Source organism: Chenopodium quinoa, unplaced genomic scaffold, assembly GCF_001683475.1.
Source record: "Chenopodium quinoa cultivar QQ74 unplaced genomic scaffold, ASM168347v1, whole genome shotgun sequence".
Taxonomy (NCBI): Eukaryota; Viridiplantae; Streptophyta; class Magnoliopsida; order Caryophyllales; family Amaranthaceae; genus Chenopodium; species Chenopodium quinoa.
In genome coordinates, this window is record NW_018744656.1 from 230,274 (window position 1) to 248,130 (window position 17,857).

The 17,857-nt window shown below is 37.0% G+C and overlaps 3 protein-coding genes and 1 non-coding gene across 7 annotated transcripts; 2 read left to right on the top strand and 2 right to left on the bottom strand.

The window, feature by feature from the left end:
* The first annotated feature begins 1,230 nt into the window (after positions 1–1,230).
* Positions 1,231–4,676, top strand: LOC110701722 (cysteine proteinase COT44-like). The gene is made up of 4 exons (XM_021879350.1): positions 1,231–2,403; positions 3,209–3,444; positions 3,562–3,702; positions 3,979–4,676. Exons 1-4 carry the CDS (start codon positions 1,962–1,964, stop codon positions 4,252–4,254), a joined length of 1,095 nt encoding a protein of 364 aa, XP_021735042.1. The 5' UTR covers positions 1,231–1,961; the 3' UTR covers positions 4,255–4,676.
* A 541-nt stretch (positions 4,677–5,217) lies between these two features.
* On the bottom strand, positions 5,218–5,290 carry TRNAA-AGC. The gene has a single exon. It is a non-coding gene; the product is annotated as a tRNA-Ala (tRNA).
* Positions 5,291–11,425: 6,135 nt separating this feature from the next.
* Positions 11,426–13,909, top strand: LOC110701723 (UPF0481 protein At3g47200-like). The gene has a single exon (XM_021879351.1). The coding sequence runs from the start codon at positions 12,024–12,026 to the stop codon at positions 13,632–13,634; it is 1,611 nt and encodes a 536-aa protein (XP_021735043.1). The 5' UTR covers positions 11,426–12,023; the 3' UTR covers positions 13,635–13,909.
* A 640-nt stretch (positions 13,910–14,549) lies between these two features.
* LOC110701726 (protein RER1A-like) lies at positions 14,550–17,693 on the bottom strand. 4 transcript variants are annotated; one of them, XM_021879355.1, is made up of 4 exons: positions 17,132–17,693; positions 15,335–15,515; positions 15,137–15,207; positions 14,550–14,858 (listed from the first exon to the last, which is right to left on the bottom strand). In XM_021879355.1, exons 1-3 carry the CDS (start codon positions 17,512–17,514, stop codon positions 15,145–15,147), a joined length of 627 nt encoding a protein of 208 aa, XP_021735047.1. In that variant the 5' UTR covers positions 17,515–17,693; the 3' UTR covers positions 14,550–14,858; positions 15,137–15,144. The 4 variants fall into 4 exon arrangements, with proteins under 4 accessions (XP_021735047.1, XP_021735046.1, XP_021735049.1 ...); XM_021879354.1 differs by having other exon boundaries at positions 14,550–14,892; XM_021879357.1 differs by having other exon boundaries at positions 14,550–14,892; positions 15,137–15,201; positions 17,132–17,686.
* Between the last annotated feature and the right edge of the window lie 164 nt (positions 17,694–17,857).

The window sequence follows — 17,857 nt, forward strand, 5'->3', positions numbered from 1 at the left end:
ACATGCAATTGATCTCTCCAACCAAATTTTGAGTTTTTGCTTGAAAGAAATTGGGTTTTCGTGATCGGTTTCATCTGATATGTTACAACAAGGTTTGTATTTTTACCAGTTTAAATTTTTGGTTTTAGACCTAAAATTGGGTTGTAGTGGTGAATTTCTTTGTATAGATTTGTGATATTATGAATTATTTCTTTTATTTTTTCAGAATTTATATTTTCTCACTCTCATTGTCTATCATTGTTAATTGATGCTTCTTTTTACTGTGTTTTAAGAACTTTTGGGTCGTCAAGTTTGTGGGATTGCTTTGGCTGATTTGGTCAGATTTTAGTTTATTTGCATGACAAAAATTGGGTTTATGGTATCTGACGACTAATGTGTTTGTGGGACGTTGAGAAGTTGTTTATTTTCCATCTCCAACTGTCACAAGTTTCATATCTGTTTGTGGGACGTTGAGAAGAAGTTGTTTATTTTCCATCTCCAATTATCACAAGTTTCGTATCCAATGGTCATAAATTCCGTCAAAAATTGTGAGTATTAGGGAATTGTTGTGATCATCTGATTATCCTTTTTCTTTGCAATGTTTATTTGGTAAGAATGTACATCTTTTTTGGTATTATGAATTTCGCTTACATATATTAATATTTTTGGGTAAAAATTTGCATCTTTTATGATTTAATGAAATTGGTTTCATATATTAATATTTTTGGGGATAAATGTTTAAATGGTATTGGTTGAATTTTTAAAATTTTATGAGAGTTTTTCGATCATTAAATCACTATACGTTCAAAAAAATATTATAATATATTAGACAGCCATGCATCACACGGGTTTAAGACTTGTTAATATTTAAACTTAGTCAAATAAGTTGATATATTATTTTGAGGATATATATATAGGCAATTTAGGAAACTACATAACAAAAGCTACTCGTATGTAGCTACGTTCTTAAACCATGATAACGAGAGATGGGCTAAGGCATAAATGGAACTTTTTCAAGCATCAAGTAAGACTCCTGGGGCTATTTGATGAAAAATTTTGGATACTCATATGCATAATCTTTCCAAGCCAAAAAAAAGTTATGCGGAGGCCAAAGTGTAGGTTGTACTTTACAAAACAAGGTCTATTTTTCAGAGATTTTGGGACCTAGTGTTGAAAACTTGAGTGATAAAAGGGATACATCTTGAGGTTATATAACGTTGTTTGAAACCAAATGCGACTATCAGTTGATTATCACATAAAGGTTCGTGATGATATTGAGTAATGGAAGAAGACACGTACGTTATCAACTAAATTGATAGTTTAAAGACAAAGTGGATTAACAAGAATAATCTTTATTGACGGAAAACCTCCATCAAACTTACTTTCTTTTCCCAACAATTCCCATTCATATTTCACTATTTTTCCCCATTTCTCCTCCATATTACAGACTATCAATTATTTCTTTTTTTAAAAAAATTATGGTTAATTTGAGTTAAAAAAAAAAAAAAAAACTTGAATTCCAATAAGTTCATATACTTTCCTTTTCCTCGGGAAAAGAAAAATCATACACTTTTTATATCTAATAGAGTATGGTGCCTTTCATGATATACTGAATTTTTTTTTTTTGAACAAAATTCATAATATACTAATCCATCCAGTATAAATATACATTAGATTAAATAGAGTCAATTTTTGCTAATCCAAATCATACTAGGACTATACACATCATCAATCATCCAGTTATATTTTAACATATATCTTGTTCATACTTCTAAAAATAATAATAATAAAAAAAAAAAAAAATTGTTGTAGAAACACCTATTCATACCAGGACTCATACATTCACGCCTATATAAACCTCCCTTCCAACACCTTCTCTTCATAACACAACAAACATCCTTAATCCTTTCCCTATTCTCCAAACATCTTTAATCCTTTCCTTTCCCAACATTCAAATCTCTCTTCTAACTTCTCCGACAACCATGAAATTCCGGCAAACATCCGCCGTGTTAACCACCATCCTTTTCTCTCTCCTCCTCTCACCACTAGCGTTAGCCGCGACGGAGCGGACTGACGCAGAGATCATGGGCTTGTACAAAAAGTGGCAGGCCCATCACAGAAAGGCCCGAAACGGCCTGCCAACCCCAGATGATCAAAAGAGGTTTGAGATATTTAAAGATAACTTGAATTTCATTGACGAGCATAACTCTGTGGACCGGACTTACAAACTTGGGCTTAACAAGTTTGCTGATCTGACTAATGAAGAGTACCGGTCCAGGTTCTTGGGTACCAGGCCCAAGTCCATTAGTATTAACCGGAAGGTTAGCCTTCGTTACTGGCCTCTTCCCGGTGACCGCTTGCCTATTGACGTCGATTGGAGGAAAACTGGTGCTGTTAACCACGTCAAAGATCAAGGCCAATGTGGTATGAATTCTTCACATTATTTTTATTTTTTCATTTAAAGATTCTTTATTTGTATTTAAACTCTTTAAAAAAGATTCGGTTTCCTTCTTATGGAGGTTTTTGTTTTTGCCTAGATTTTAAGTGGATGACGTTTTTTTTTTTTTTTTTTTTTTTTTTTTTTTTTTTTTTTTTTTTGGTTTCTTTCAATTAAGGTTAAACAATTAGATTTCCTTAAAAATAAGTTAAGTGATTAATTAGATTCCCTAAAAATAAGGATAAGCAATCAAATTGTGGACCTTAACTCAAATTACAAAGTATGTTTGATGAGTTGGTTTAATGTGATCAAGTATAGTTTGAACTAATTGTATTATATTGGAGCATTTTTTGATGGTATAGTTGTTAAGAAAAGATAAGTGATTCCTTTCTTGAAGGGATGAGTCCTTGAAATTAGGACACTTTTAATGGTAGTTTGTTTGTTGGAAATTGGAATTAAATAATCTCATTGAGAACTACTACAACTAATTTAATTCGAATGGTAAATTTACCAAAGCAAAACCTAACGAGAGTCTGGCGTTAGATAAGAGAACTAAATGTAAAAAATTCTAGTAAAATTAACATTAATTACACCGACACGTGATTTTGTCAAATATTTTTTTCAATTATATTGTTAGTATTCCTTATGGGCCGTGACCGGTCAGTTTAGACTTTTGGGCCATGAGTCATGACCTACCATTTTATACTTTTGGGCCGGCCCTATAGACATGTTTATCAGTATCAAATTAATTAACTGAACATCCTTTGCTTTGTTATTGTCCTGTTTTATCAGGTAGTTGCTGGGCATTCTCAACGGTAGCAACCGTAGAAGCCATCAACCAAATTGTGACAGGCAACCTGACCTCCTTGTCCGAGCAAGAGCTCGTCGACTGTGACCGAGCTGTTGATCAGGGCTGCAATGGCGGTCTCATGGACAACGCCTTTCAATTTATCCTTGAGAATGGCGGTCTAGACACCGAGGAAAGTTATCCTTACAAAGGTGTTGATGGCCAGTGTGATCTTAATAGGGTACGTGAATGCGACTAACTTTTAGTAGTCTGTTTCTTTACCCATCATTCCGAAGAAAAAATTGTATTCATCTCTTTGCAGTTTCGCTAATGTGTATTTTTTATCTTGGATTTACAGAAGAACAACAAAGTTGTGAGCATTGACGGATATGAAGATGTCCAGCCTTACAGCGAGAAAGCTTTGAAGAAAGCTGTTGCTCACCAGCCTGTTAGCGTTGCTATTGAGGCTGGTGGCAGAGCTCTCCAGCTCTACCAATCTGTAAGCATTTATTGATGTTTTTGGTCAAATTTGTCAGCTCTTTTATCATATATTTTACCTGTCATAGTAAAAACTGTTATGGATTCAGACTGTTTTTATGATTAAAAATCAATTTTTGTCAAGAAAAATTATTCAATCAATAACCGAATACTAGAAAAAACACAAGTGAATCAGTAAATTCACATCGTTGATATATGTAATATCAAAGATTTAATGAATATACATCCAAGTAATTTTATAACTAATCAGTTTTCGTTTGCTGTTCTTGTGTTGCAGGGTATATTTAATGGCCACTGTGGTACTCAACTCGACCACGCTGTAGTGGTGGTTGGATATGGAACGGAGAATGGGAAAGACTACTGGATAGTTAGGAATTCATGGGGCAGTGGATGGGGTGAGGAAGGATACTTTAGGATGCGCCGCAACACCCATACTTTCACAGGCAAATGTGGGATAGCAATGCAGCCATCTTACCCTGTAAAGCTAACCAAAGAACCCATCAAGCCTTTCTCCGTTGTCGAAAGTGATGATGGTAAAGTAAGCAGCTTCTGAAGAAAGAAGCTAGGAATTATTAAGGAAGTGGTTGAAAATATGAAGGGGATTACTATTTTTAAGCTCTTCTAAGAAGCCACTTTAATTCGAAACCAAGAATTATTTCCTGTTTTAGAGTATTAATAGGAGCCTACATGGCTGCCTCTATTTGTGTATATAAGCCTAAAGTTTTAGATTGCATCTCCTGGGGAAAAAATACAGAGGATGTTGCAAGCTTTTTAGTAGTTTAGGGTTCATTTGACATCGCTGCAGTTTTCTGTTTTTTAATTTTTTGTTTTTCAAAATCATAAGATATATGCCATATAATGAATAAAAAATTAGTCAAACTTATTAATATCATGGTAATTTTAACGATGCCAAATAAGCCCTAGCTCTCAGTTTCTTTTAATTAATGAAAGGTCACTTCTTTTCTATTTCATATATGAACAATGAACATGTTTTTATGTCCTGAGATTCTTCTATCTAATTCTATATATGAATCCAAAGATGAAAGATCAAGTTATAAAACAGAAAGAAGTAGAAATTCTCTTCAGTGCAGGAGAAGTTTATTTGGCAGTAAAGACCTCTTCTGTGCCGACTTAAGTTTAACATTAAGCAAAAGACGATGTCTTAACCCGAGTTAACATCCTAATTTTACATTAAGCAAAAGACATGTCTTAACCCGAGTTAACATCCTAATTTTACATAAGGAGTAATGTTTTCTCTCTACAACTCTAGGAGTAATGTTTTCTATCTACAACTCTTATCTCTTCTCTGTCTATAATGTCTGCACCTCGGCTTAATGTTCATCTTGAGCTAGAACGGAAGGAGGGAGATGAATTCATTTTAGTAAGGTTATCTGATCTAGGAACTAGGAAGGCATATTAAGTCGCTCTATCAGACTATCACTAAGCCTTATTTTCATCTCCTGGACTCCTATCCTATTCAATTTTATGCTAAATAGAATAATTAAAATTGCAAAAATGGAGATGCGGGGTATCGATCCCCGTACCTCTCGCATGCTAAGCGAGCGCTCTACCATCTGAGCTACATCCCCAAGTTGCTATTATAATTATTATTTAATTGATAGAGTAAAAGTAATTAAACTTTGAAATAGAATATGGGCTCAATATTACGGTATATGTCCAATGGCTAGGAAAAAAAAATGTATGGTCCCATAAACTAATAAACTACGTTCATGATATATCTTTTGTTCAGGACCAGAAGGTCAGCATGGAGCTGAGCTATTGATCAAACATGTTTTATTGTTTGTGATAATTACTCATATATAAACTTTCTAAGTTACTAGTATAGTAGTATGGACATACAATAAAAACCTAATGTTTTTAATATTGTGTTCCTCCATAAATTGATGTACCCGTGTATTGACATTGGTGCATTCTAGTTCACATTATTTGCAAGATGAGCATCTTTTAATTACGTTGACAAAATCATTTAAATCTACATAATACTATGTAAAAAAAGTCTTCTATAACAATCAATAAACCTTTTTTCATTTGCCCAAATATCAGACCTATAGCATTACATTGTGTACAGTAAAATCTGAAATTTTAGCCCTTTTTTACTTGCACAAATTCTAAGATCTTTTATCTCCAATCAATTTTATGCTTTCATGTGAAGTTGTCAATGTCATCACCCAATTACATCTAATTTTATAATTATAATTTTGGGGAGGTTACTTTCTTGTCTTTGTCTACAGGTATCATAACATATTGGATGAAATTAAACTTCATGTTAGTGTAGCATTATTGAATCATAAACGTGACAAATAATGCTGATTAATTATATAGAACCATATGGCTGTCTTAATCAATTGCACCTTCCTTTGATTGGGACAAATTATTTCCAGCTTGTAAACCAACCCTACCACAGTTGAGGAAGAAAGGAGGAACAAATTTTAAATTGTGATTCGAAACACAGCTGATCAACTCCTAGTTTCTTATCCTAATTACAAGAACTACCAACTCATTGAGCCGATTACTTAATATGGAAAATAAAATAAAGTCAATCTCCAAGAAAAATAATGTGTAAGCCATGGACATCATCTAAAGTGTCCAAAGTGTGTAAAATAAGCGGAATTGTGTTTTTGGTTTTCAATTTCTGTCCGTTTATTACTCTTGGTTATCATTACATTTATACACAAAGAGCTATGATAAATAAGGAAATACAGCTAAGCAGAATATATTCCTAACATAATTACAACCTAATTAACTCCTTTGATTAAGGAGAATCACTTATTTCCTACACTCCCCCTCAAGTTGGGCATCCAGTACTCCAATGCCTAACTTGCTAAGTGCTTCTTTAAAGGCCTCAGAGTTGACCGCTTTGGTCAAGATATCTGCCAGTTGATCTTTTGATCGAACAAATGGAAGTTCAACAATTCCCCCTTCTAATTTCTCTTTGATGAAGTGTCGATCAATTTCTACATGTTTCGTTCTATCATGTTGCACTGGATTTTCCGAAATCCTTATAGCTGCTTTGTTATCACAAAACAGTTTACATGCTGTCTTCTGAGGAAAGCCAAGTTCATTCATTAGCTTCCGAATCCATAGAATTTCAGTTATCCCTTTTGCAATTCCTCTGAATTCTGCTTCTGCGCTTGATAAGGCTACAACATTCTGCTTCTTACTTCTCCAAGTGACCAGATTTCCTCCTACCAAGGTAAAGTACCCTGAAGTCGATTTTCTACCATCCCGGTCTCCTGCCCAATCTGCATCAGTGTATGCAACTAAATCCAGGTTATCATTCTTGTCAAAGTAGATCCCAGTGGTGCTAGTATTTTTCAGGTATCTCAATATTCTCATTACAGCTGTCATGTGGTGAACTTGAGGCATATGCATAAATCTACTCACAACCCCTACTGCGTAGGCAATATCTGGCCTTGTGTGGGCTAGATAAATGAGTTTCCCTACAATCTTCTGATACTGTTCTCTGTTGGTTGCTTTCTCTCCTTCTAAGATTTGAAGTCCATGATTTGCAACAATCGGTGTTTCTGCTGGTTTACACCCTAACATTCCTGTTTCGGCCAATAGATCAAGTATATATTTCCTTTGATGAATAAAGATCCCTTGTTTAGATCTTAGTACTTCTATTCCTAGGAAATATTTCAGGTTACCCAAATCTTTCATTTCAAATTCCTGGAACAGTTTTTTCTTCAAATTAGTTATTTCTTCCTCATCGTCACCAGTAATGATCATATCATCCACATAGATGATTAAGCATGTGATTTTTCCCTTTGTTTTCTTCAAAAATAGAGTATGATCAGAGTTACTTTGAGAGTACCCAAAAACTTTCATGGCCTTTGTAAATCTCCCAAACCATGCCCTAGGAGATTGTTTTAAGCCATATAGAGCCTTCTTCAATCTGCACCCTTCTCCTACTTCAAATGTTTCAGCATATCCTGGGGGAGCTTCCATGTAGACTTCTTCAGCAAGGTTCCCGTGAAGGAAAGCGTTTTTTACATCGAATTGATAAAGAGGCCAATCTTGGTTTGCTGCAATAGAGAACAGAACCCGAATAGTATCTAATTTTGCTACTGGTGAAAAAGTCTCCGAATAGTCAATTCCATATGTCTGAGTGTAACCTTTTGCTACCAGCCTTGCTTTGTGTCTCTCAATTGTACCATCTGCCCGGTACTTCACAGTAAAAACCCACTTGCACCCCACAGTTCTTTTTCCCTTTGGGAGAACACATTTCTCCCAAGTTTCATTCTTCTCTAGAGCCAAGTATTCATCTTCCATAGCCTTTCTCCAATCCTTACTAGCAAGAGCTTCTTCCACTGTTTTAGGAATCTCAGTAGAGTATAGGGAAGCTGTAAATGCGATAGCATTACTGGCAAGATTCTCGTTGCTGATTTTTCCTATAGGATATCTGGATCGGGAATCCTCATATTCTGGATCATACCTCTTTGGAGGAACTCCTCTAGTTCTCCTAGGAGGTAACTCATATCTGTTCGGACAATTTTCACTAGGAACAACAGGATCAGTTATAGGTAAATCACAAAGGTCAGAATTTTCTGTGTTTACCTCACTTGATATAACTACATCCTCGGTTGGATGCTCAGTAGGTGAATCTGGTGTGGACTGAAGAGGAGATGAGGGAACTGTTACCTCTGGAGAAGCAACATCGGTGGTACTGTCTACTTGGGTTGTTGGATCCTCAAGGTCCATCACTTCTGGATATGTCAACCAGCTAAGGTCATCACTACTAGTCTCCCCCTGAGGACCAGGCTGGGTGTAATAATAGGATTTTTCAAAAAACTCACAGTCAAGGGTAGTGTGTATTTTCCTTGTAGTCGGATCATAGCATCGGTATCCTTTCTGGTGAACCCCATATCCGATAAAGACACATTTAATAGCCCTTGGTTCCAGTTTGTTTCTATAAATCTTTGGTAGGTGGACATATACAACACATCCAAACACTCTTGGTGGTAGGGAGTGAGAGGATGGGATGGTGGTGTGTGAAGAAAGGGTGTCAAGGGGAGTTTCGTAGTCAAGGGTTTTTGTGGGAAGTCTGTTTGTAAGGTATGTGGAGGTAGCTATGGCTTCAGGCCAAAGAAAAACAGGAACTCCCGATTCAATCATAATTGCCCTTGTAATTTCTAATAAAGTCCTGTTTTTCCTTTCTGCTACTCCATTTTGTTGAGGGGTATCACGACAGGATGTTTGGTGAACAAGTCCCTGGTCAGCAATATATTGTTCCATATCTAGGTTTATATATTCCCCCCCATTATCTGATCTAAGAATTTGTGGTTTTGCATTAAATTGGGTACGAATCATATTATAGTATTTAACAAATACATCAAATACTTCAGATTTGTGTTTCAAGAAATATACCCAACTCATACGAGTACAGTCATCCACAAATAAAACAAAGTATGAAAAATTATGGATTGCAAACTCTGGGGCAGGACCCCAAACATCTGAGTGAATAAGCATAAAAGGTTTGATAGCATGAGTCAAACTAGGAGAATAAGTATGTTTATGACTTTTGGCTAAGGCACACGATTCACAGTCCAAAGTTACATCAATGTTTTTAAAAGAAGGAAATAGTCGTTTAAGATAACCTACAGAAGGGTGACCTAGCCGGCGATGCCACATCCATAGTTGATATTCCGGGGACCCATGAGCAAGCAAAGCATTGCCGTGTTGAGTCGCCTCATCCAAGAAGTACAATCCTCCTCGTTCAGTACCACTCCCAATAATCCGTCCCGTCTGAGCTTCCTGTACCATACAACCAGAGGATGTTAGTAAAACAGTACAATCAAGTTCCTTAGTTAATTGACTAACAGATAAGAGTTTATGAGAAAGACTAGGAATTAAAAGACAGTCGTTTAAATGAATATTGGGTGAAACATCAACTTTTCCGGCTCGATCAATAGGAATTAATTCCCCATTAGCAGTTTGTATTTGGGTACGTTTAGTGGGATGGAAAGATATAAAGTCGGATGGGTCATAAGACATAGTGTCTGTTGCCCCACAATCTAAAATCCAGCCCATTGATTTACATAAGAGGCCCATATTTCCGGATTGGATAAATGAGTTTTCTGAATTTTTATCTGAATAAAAGGAATTTCTTGGTTGGGTTTCAATGTGGGTCGTGTGTTTTTGATGGGAATTAATAGGAGTTGAAATTGTGGGTTGTTTTATTGTGTGGGCCATAGGTTTTTGATGGAAATTCTTTGAGAAACCCTCAAATTCCTTTGCCTCCTCGTAAATAGTTTCTTTTCCAGAAACTTTCCCAAACCTTTCATCCTCTTCCGTCACTTTCCCTTTCTCTTTCATTGCTTCACCATGAAAATTGGCGATGAGGTTGATACCTGTACCTGTTGATTTTCCGGGTGTGTTTTTGGTTGTGGGTGAGCTTCCATCGTCACCGTTGATTTCCCTTTCAGAAGCAACAAAATTTGCCTTGCCACCGGTCCGGTTTCCGGTAGCCTTGGCGGCGGCTTTTCGTTGTCTCAATTCGTCCCACCACTCAGGGTAACCGATGAGTTTAAAACACCCACTCTTGGTGTGTTTGGTTCCCCCGCAGTGGCTGCATTTTAACATCGTCTTGTCTTCTAACCGGGATGACTTTTCCGACCGGTTTTGCGCCACCAAGCCACTCCCAATTTCTGAGGGACTCTGTCCCGATGATGAGTCGCCGGTCATTATGCCGCGACGGGCAATTTCCCGTCGAATTGTAGCATAAGCGGCATCTAGGGTTGGGAGTGGGTCTAAATACAGTAAATCCCTTTTCTCTTTGTCCAAAGAATTATCAATTCCGGCTAGGAATTGATAAAGCCGTTGTCTCTGAATGAAAGAATTGAACAGAGTAATGTCCTCTGAACATTTCATCGGATTTGGCATTCGTCTGTCAATTTCCTTCCATAATATATTCAGTTTACTGAAATACATTTCTATGGTGTCTCTCCCTTGTTTAATTGATGCTGCCTTCAAGTTCAGATCATAGATTTGAAGTTCGTCTCTCCCACTACTCAAGAGAGTCTCTATTCCTTTCCAGAGATCTCTGGAAGTTTTATAATCAAGGAATTGATTAACTAGATCTCCGTCGATATTCTCGATTATCCACGAGAACACTATTGAGTCCCGTTGGGCCCATTGGGCGTATTCTGGGTTGTCTGATGTTAAAGGGTTGCCTGTGATGTGGTCGAGTCTTCCTCGGCCACCAATTGCAATTTGCATCAACTTACACCATTTGGTGTAATTTGTGTAATTGAGTTTTTCTGAAATACGCACACTTTGTGCATTTCCAGATTCTGGGTTGATTGGGTTTTTGTTTAATTTTTGAAACATCTGGAACATTTGTTCCATCTGCTCTATTGAAATCAGTTTTTTGTTGTCGTCCGGTGAGTCCCCCATTTTAAGGTAACCTTCCGGTAGATGATGAGACTAAATAGGTTTCGGTTTCCCGAAGATCGGAACCTTACGGCTCTGATACCATGTGTAAAATAAGCGGAATTGTGTTTTTGGTTTTCAATTTCTGTCCGTTTATTACTCTTGGTTATCATTACATTTATACACAAAGAGCTATGATAAATAAGGAAATACAGCTAAGCAGAATATATTCCTAACATAATTACAACCTAATTAACTCCTTTGATTAAGGAGAATCACTTATTTCCTACACAAAGATCCAATTATGGCAACATCTCTTGTGTGGAGGGTATTCTAATGTTTTTATTTCCCCCCTAATCTTTAAAAAAGCTAAAGAGTGTAATGGCAAGATGCACAACTAAGGTGTATAATCTTTAAGTACTTAATTGCCCGTTTCTATACCAAAATTATTATCTCGAGATTTGACATAAATGCTCGATCCCTTGTAGTACCGTATTATGTCTCCAAAAAGTCCAAATGAAATGGAAGCTAATCTATAAACACACACATCACAACGACTTTTTGTCTAGGCAATATAAAAGGAGCCTAATTGCTTTATTTTCATGTAATTCATCTTCAGGTCCATTAAAATTTGTTGATCTTATCTTCAAATGGTACATTAGATCACACCTTTATTCTAATATTCCTATTAAAACCCTTTAAATCTCTCCTTTACATCTTACCTCCATTTTCAAAAAAAATCAGCTTAAGTTCTTTGTATAAGAACTTTTTAGAAAGAATCTGGAAAAAAAGTGGTCAGCAAAAGTAACTTCAAAAATAATTTAAGAGCTTAAAACCCCCTTTTTTTTTTCTTTTTTTTTAATGCTGAAAGAATAAAGGGCTCCTTTTAAAGTTTGTAGTGCTTTGGCTCTTTGGAGAAAAATAAAGAAAATGGTTGCTGTTTACAACAAAGAGCTATTGAGTTGGTATTTGATAACTCTAAAGCTCAGAGAAAAACTCCAAAATGCTGAAACATCAAAGCAACCTGAGCAGCAGCAGCAGCAGCAGCAGGCAAGGTTGCAACTCCCGTGCGAGCCGCTTCAAGTGATGATGGTCAATGGGGAGTGCAGAAAGCCAGAGGAGATGCAAATCTTGCAATCACCAGCAAATCCACAAGAGTCTGAATGGATAATCTCGATCAAGGAGAAACTCGAGCGAGCAAGTAATGATGATGTTGCTGGTTCATGGACTAAAATATGCATATACAGAATCCCACATTTCCTGAGGGATCAAGGGTTAGGGGAAGAAAAAGAAAAAGCCTATGTTCCACAAGTAGTTTCCATAGGGCCTTACCATCGTGGCAGTCAGCGTCTCCAATCGATGGAACGCCACAAATGGCGGGCCTTACACTATATGTTGAAGCGAAAGAGGCAAAGCATCAAGCTCTATCTTGAGGAAATGCAGGAGTTAGAAGACAAGGCGCGAGCTTGTTATGAAGGACCGTTGAGTCTAACAAGCAATGAATTTGTGGAAATGTTGGTGCTTGATGGTTGCTTCATTCTCGAGTTCTTTAGGGGGTATACCGAGGGGTTTGAGAACCTCGGTTATGAGAGGAATGATCCTATTTTTGCAATGAGGGGGATGATGTATTCCATAAGACGAGATATGATGATGATTGAGAATCAAATTCCTCTGTTTGTCCTGGATAAGCTCATTTTACTCCAACTGGGTGATCAAAACCAGAAGAGTGTTATTGCAGATTTAGCAATCATATTCTTTGATCCATTATCACCCATTGATGAGCCTTTAACTGCCAGGCAAATGACCAAGTTGAAATCATCTCTACACACGAACGCAGTGGCTTTTCATCCTTTGTCAGACCAGGCTGGCCTGCATTGCCTTGATGTGTTTCGGAGGAGTCTGCTCAGGAAAGGTCCCGAGGCAGTTCCTAGGCATTGGTTCAGGAAATGGTCCCGAAGAAACCTAGTGGCTGACCACCGCAGGACTCAGCTCATCCATTGTGTAACAGACCTTAAGGAGTCTGGTATTAAGTTCAAGAAGCGGAAGACTGATCGTTTTTGGGATATCAAGTTCAAAAACGGAGTCTTTCATATTCCTCGGCTACTAGTTCATGATGGGACAAAGTCATTGTTCCTCAACCTTGTGGCCTTCGAGCAAAGCCACCTAGATTGCACCAATGACATAACAGCTTATGTGGTGTTCATGGATAACTTGATCGACTCAGCACAGGATGTGAATTACCTTCACTACTGTGGGATACTTGAGCATTGGCTAGGGAATGATGCTGAGGTTGCAGACATGTTTAACCACCTTTGTCGAGAGGTGGTGTTTGACATAAATGATAGTTATCTCGCTAAGGTGTCTGAAGAGGTAAATAGGTATTATGATCATAGATGGAATGCCTGGCGTGCGAGCTTGAAGCACAAATACTTCTACAATCCCTGGGCTGTCATCTCATTCCTGGCTGCTGTTTTCTTACTGTTGCTGACTGGAGCACAGACCTTCTACTCTGTCTTTGCTTATTACGAGCCCCCCAATTGAACACAAAGAAGGCCCCTTTCTCCCTATTTTCTGAATTTCTGGCAGCAGTGATTAAATTTTTCCTGGAGTTGTACAACTACAGGTGATTTTGGTAGGATTTTACATGGATTGTTTGTGGTTCTTTAGCCTTATATATTGTTTATTTTTTTCATTAACTGTAAACAAGAGTATTTTTTCTGGATAATATTACCTCCATCAGCATTCCTTTCTAATACGAAATGTCATATCATGTACTCAGTACGTTTATACTCCCTTTCTAAGTAAATAATTGTCATTTCGTACCAATACTCCAAGGATTAAATATATAAATGATGACCATTTTACAAATGCATCATATCATCAATATTTTCAAGTAAAGGGAAACTCTGAGCAGATTTATCACCACACGGAAACTCTGAGCAGTCAATTGATGAAGAATTTCGAACTCACTATGTAAAAAAGACTAACCTGATTTCACTACCATGTTTTAGAATAGCAACTTGATGATTTGTAAGCCATTATTACAAGTCGAAAATGTTACAGCTACTTGAACAAATACTTGGCAAATATTTTCCCTTCTTGGATGCATTTTATGCACACACCTCCAAAACTCTCAGCAGCCTACCCATTGTCGGTTAAGGTTTTTCATAATGAACGAATGAAGCTAAAGGTTGAACCTAAGAAAATGCATGTCATGTGTTCACTCTCCGCTGCATGAGTCCAAAGCCGCAGAGTACAGAGTGCAAGCACAACATCCCATTGAGGATAAGATATGGAAAAAAATTTAAATGAAAAGCACATATCTGCAGCATATTTTTGTAATCTGTAATTGTACTTTTTCACTGTTTCACAATTGAAATAATGGTTATTTGCTCCAAAAAGAAGCTATGAAATCCATTAAGATTTGAAAAGCAACCTCATCAAGAATTGGTGATGTGGAGGAAAATGAAAGATATGTCATTTCATCTCCAATAAATCAAACTAAACGTTAAACGTTACAAGGCTTTTGAATAGAAATAAAATCACGATTCCTGTTGATACAGCCTACAAGAAACTCCTGATGTTTCCCTCTATACAAAATTGTAATGTCAAGAGGAAAGGAATAACATCAGCAGCCTCCTAGATTCAGTCAGATCAGTAATTGTTGCACAACGGAGCCTGCTTGAGTGATATGGATGACAATGAATCCTCTCAATTGCTAGAACCAGACACCAGAAAACTGTAGCTACCACTCCTAAAATTTTCCTGAGGTTCATTGAGCAGCAAGAACATATTCTTTCTGAGATAAGAGAACGAAATTCCAAGTGGGAGACATAAGGAACAGGAAAATTAGACCCATTACATAATATCATCCCTTTCATTTGAAATTCCAACCAACACATACAATGCAAAACTCCAGAAAAAACTCATGTTACAACTCATGCCTTGGGAATATTAACAACCACTTTATTACAATTTAACATTAAACATAATTAAAAGACAGAAAGAGGGAGGGAGGGGGGGAGGGGGATTATTTCACCTACCTAAAACATCAATCCCTGACAAGTGCAGCGCTATCTTCTGCAGCAGACTTCCTTCGATCATAACGCTGAGACTTACAGAGAGTGTTAAGATGACATTCCATAATATTCATATATACAAAGTAAAATAAAACATAGAGAATACATAAGGAATGAAGAGACAGAATATCAGATTAGCTATAAAGAGACAGATTAACATACCTTTTTCCCAAAGGAGAACGGGACATATCTGTATTTGATCATATGGTGTATTTGTCTTCTCATGGTGAGCGTGAACAAAACAACCCAGTAGAAGAGGAGTATTGGCCAAAATACGGGAACGTCAAACACACTTGAAAATGTCATGGCAAAAGCTATGCAGAAGGCTTTTGTTAGTGAGTACCTTCACAAATGAGAAGGGGAGATTCAGTCATTAAGTAAATATATGGAGTACTAAAATTCTCTGAGTAACAATATTTAAATTCTATACCAGGCCTCTATCATGTACTTTACAGTAGATACGTCTCATGAAAAAGAGTATTTCATATATGACCCTCGCATATGGAAAACTAGGAAAGTTGCAATTCCTCCCACCCAACCTTGGGAGGAGCCTTAAGAGGTATGGTAAGTGAATAATTCGGATCTGACGAAATTAAGGGAAATCATACCTAATTAAACTAAAAGCCCTTGATCCCCAATTTGTTCCTTAACATTTCTTTCTTTATCAAAATTGGCAAGTATAATTAAAAAAATAAAAAATAAAATAAAAATCTAATTGATCAGAAAAACATAATTTGTTGGACTGAAGCTTATGGGACGAGTCAGAGAGCAGCCAAGGTACCTCGGAATGCATGGACCACAAATCCAACCTTTTGTCTACCACAAAGGCAAGGTACAGAACTTGTTGCCTAAAAGTCTTACAATTCAAAAGAAGTTTTACCATACAGTATTGCACACAATTCAGCTTTGCCACCAACCTGCACTCCAATTTAATTCCAGAGATTTCTCTCATGTTGTTCCTTAAGACAAGATTGCTTCTCCTCACTTCTTACAAACCAGGTAGCCATAATCCTAGATTAATGAGCGTATGACATTAAAAAGAAACTAACAAAACACCATACTTCTAATCCTTCGAGTAATTGAAAACACTGTGTCAACAATCTTGATATACATGCCTTCCCTCCAAAAAATCTCCAATCTCCTTCCCACACCCCTCATCATTTCTCTAAGAAGATTTTACTTGCAATACTTCAGACAAATAAAACAAACATCGAGCAATAAATATTAAATAAGGCTACTACAGTTAGCCATAACCTTGAACAGATATGATCTGTTGCTGTCACAAACAGGTTCTCAGCCACACATTAGATCCCAACCAGTTTATCCATGAAGTGAAACTCCAGCTACATGTCATTCATCAACTAGCAAGGTGATACACACTTCAATAATACTTTGTTCTTCCACTCAAGCATCTAAAATCCTAAACTAATAAACTATGATCGGTACATACTCACTCCACTAACTACACATATCCTATTCAAAATTGAGCACAATCCATCAATCCCTGAATACTCAATAAAAGTCTTTACTTACAAACCATCATAACACTTACATCAACACTAATCAAACTAGACAAAATTGCTCTACACTCCCCAAAATTTAACTTCAAACTAGAATAGTAGAATGGTACGTCAACATTTCCCCATTAAATCAAAACCCATATCAAAATAAACTTGAAAAACAACCTAATCATACGGAGTAACCAAGATCTCAATTTCAACCTCAAACAAGAAAGAGACTTGATCAATCATTAAATCAAGTAATATCACATATTGTACTATCATAACTTCAAACACAGCATTCTATAACCAAGAATTATTTTACATCAACCCTAAATGCTAAATTACCAAATCTTTGCTTCAAATTATAGTGCAATCACATTCTATACATTGCATAAACTCTTTATTAAAATTTGAAAAAAAATAAATCAATAATCGACAGAAAGAATAGAGAACAGACCAGAATTTGAACTCAGGAAGTCGACGAACAAAGGGGCGAAACTCATCGGACCCCCGAGTTGGTAAAACGGGTCCATCAGTGAGTTCCTGGATCTCAGGGTCCACCTGAGGAGAGAGAAAGGCAATAAGAAGGTTAAGAATGTAAATTCCCAACCCATACGAGACGATGTAGAACCCTTGAACGAAGTAAACTCGAACAGCGTAGCCCAAAGCGATGGCGAAGAATGCGATCCAACGGTAGAGCATATGAGGCGTCGATTTGTCCAGATAATGCTGGAACCGCTGTGAAACCATGAAGCTCCACCGTGATGCGACGGTTGCGGGTGTGTCCGATGACGTTAGGGTTTCTCCGCCGCCGCTAACACCGCCGCCAGCCTCCATCATTTGGGATCCGAAGTGGGTTTACTCTCGGGAAACTAGATTGGGGTTGACGGGAGATTGCGAGGGGAATATGATTTGCAGATGTGAGGAGGAAGAGGGAGAAGAAATGGGATGCCGATATTTTTATTAATTAATTTTACTTTTTCTCCTTGCTTATTTTATTTTATTTTTTCCTTTCTTGTGCAGTTGTGCTAAAGAGGTGATTTTTGAGCTTTTGGAAGGTCTTGCATTCTTTCCTTTTTTTGGTCTTTGGTTTGGTACCTATGTGTCCATTTTGATTTTAGTTTCGGATTCTGAGTTCAATCTGATACGAAGCAATTTAACTTCGACGATAAAATTATATGTT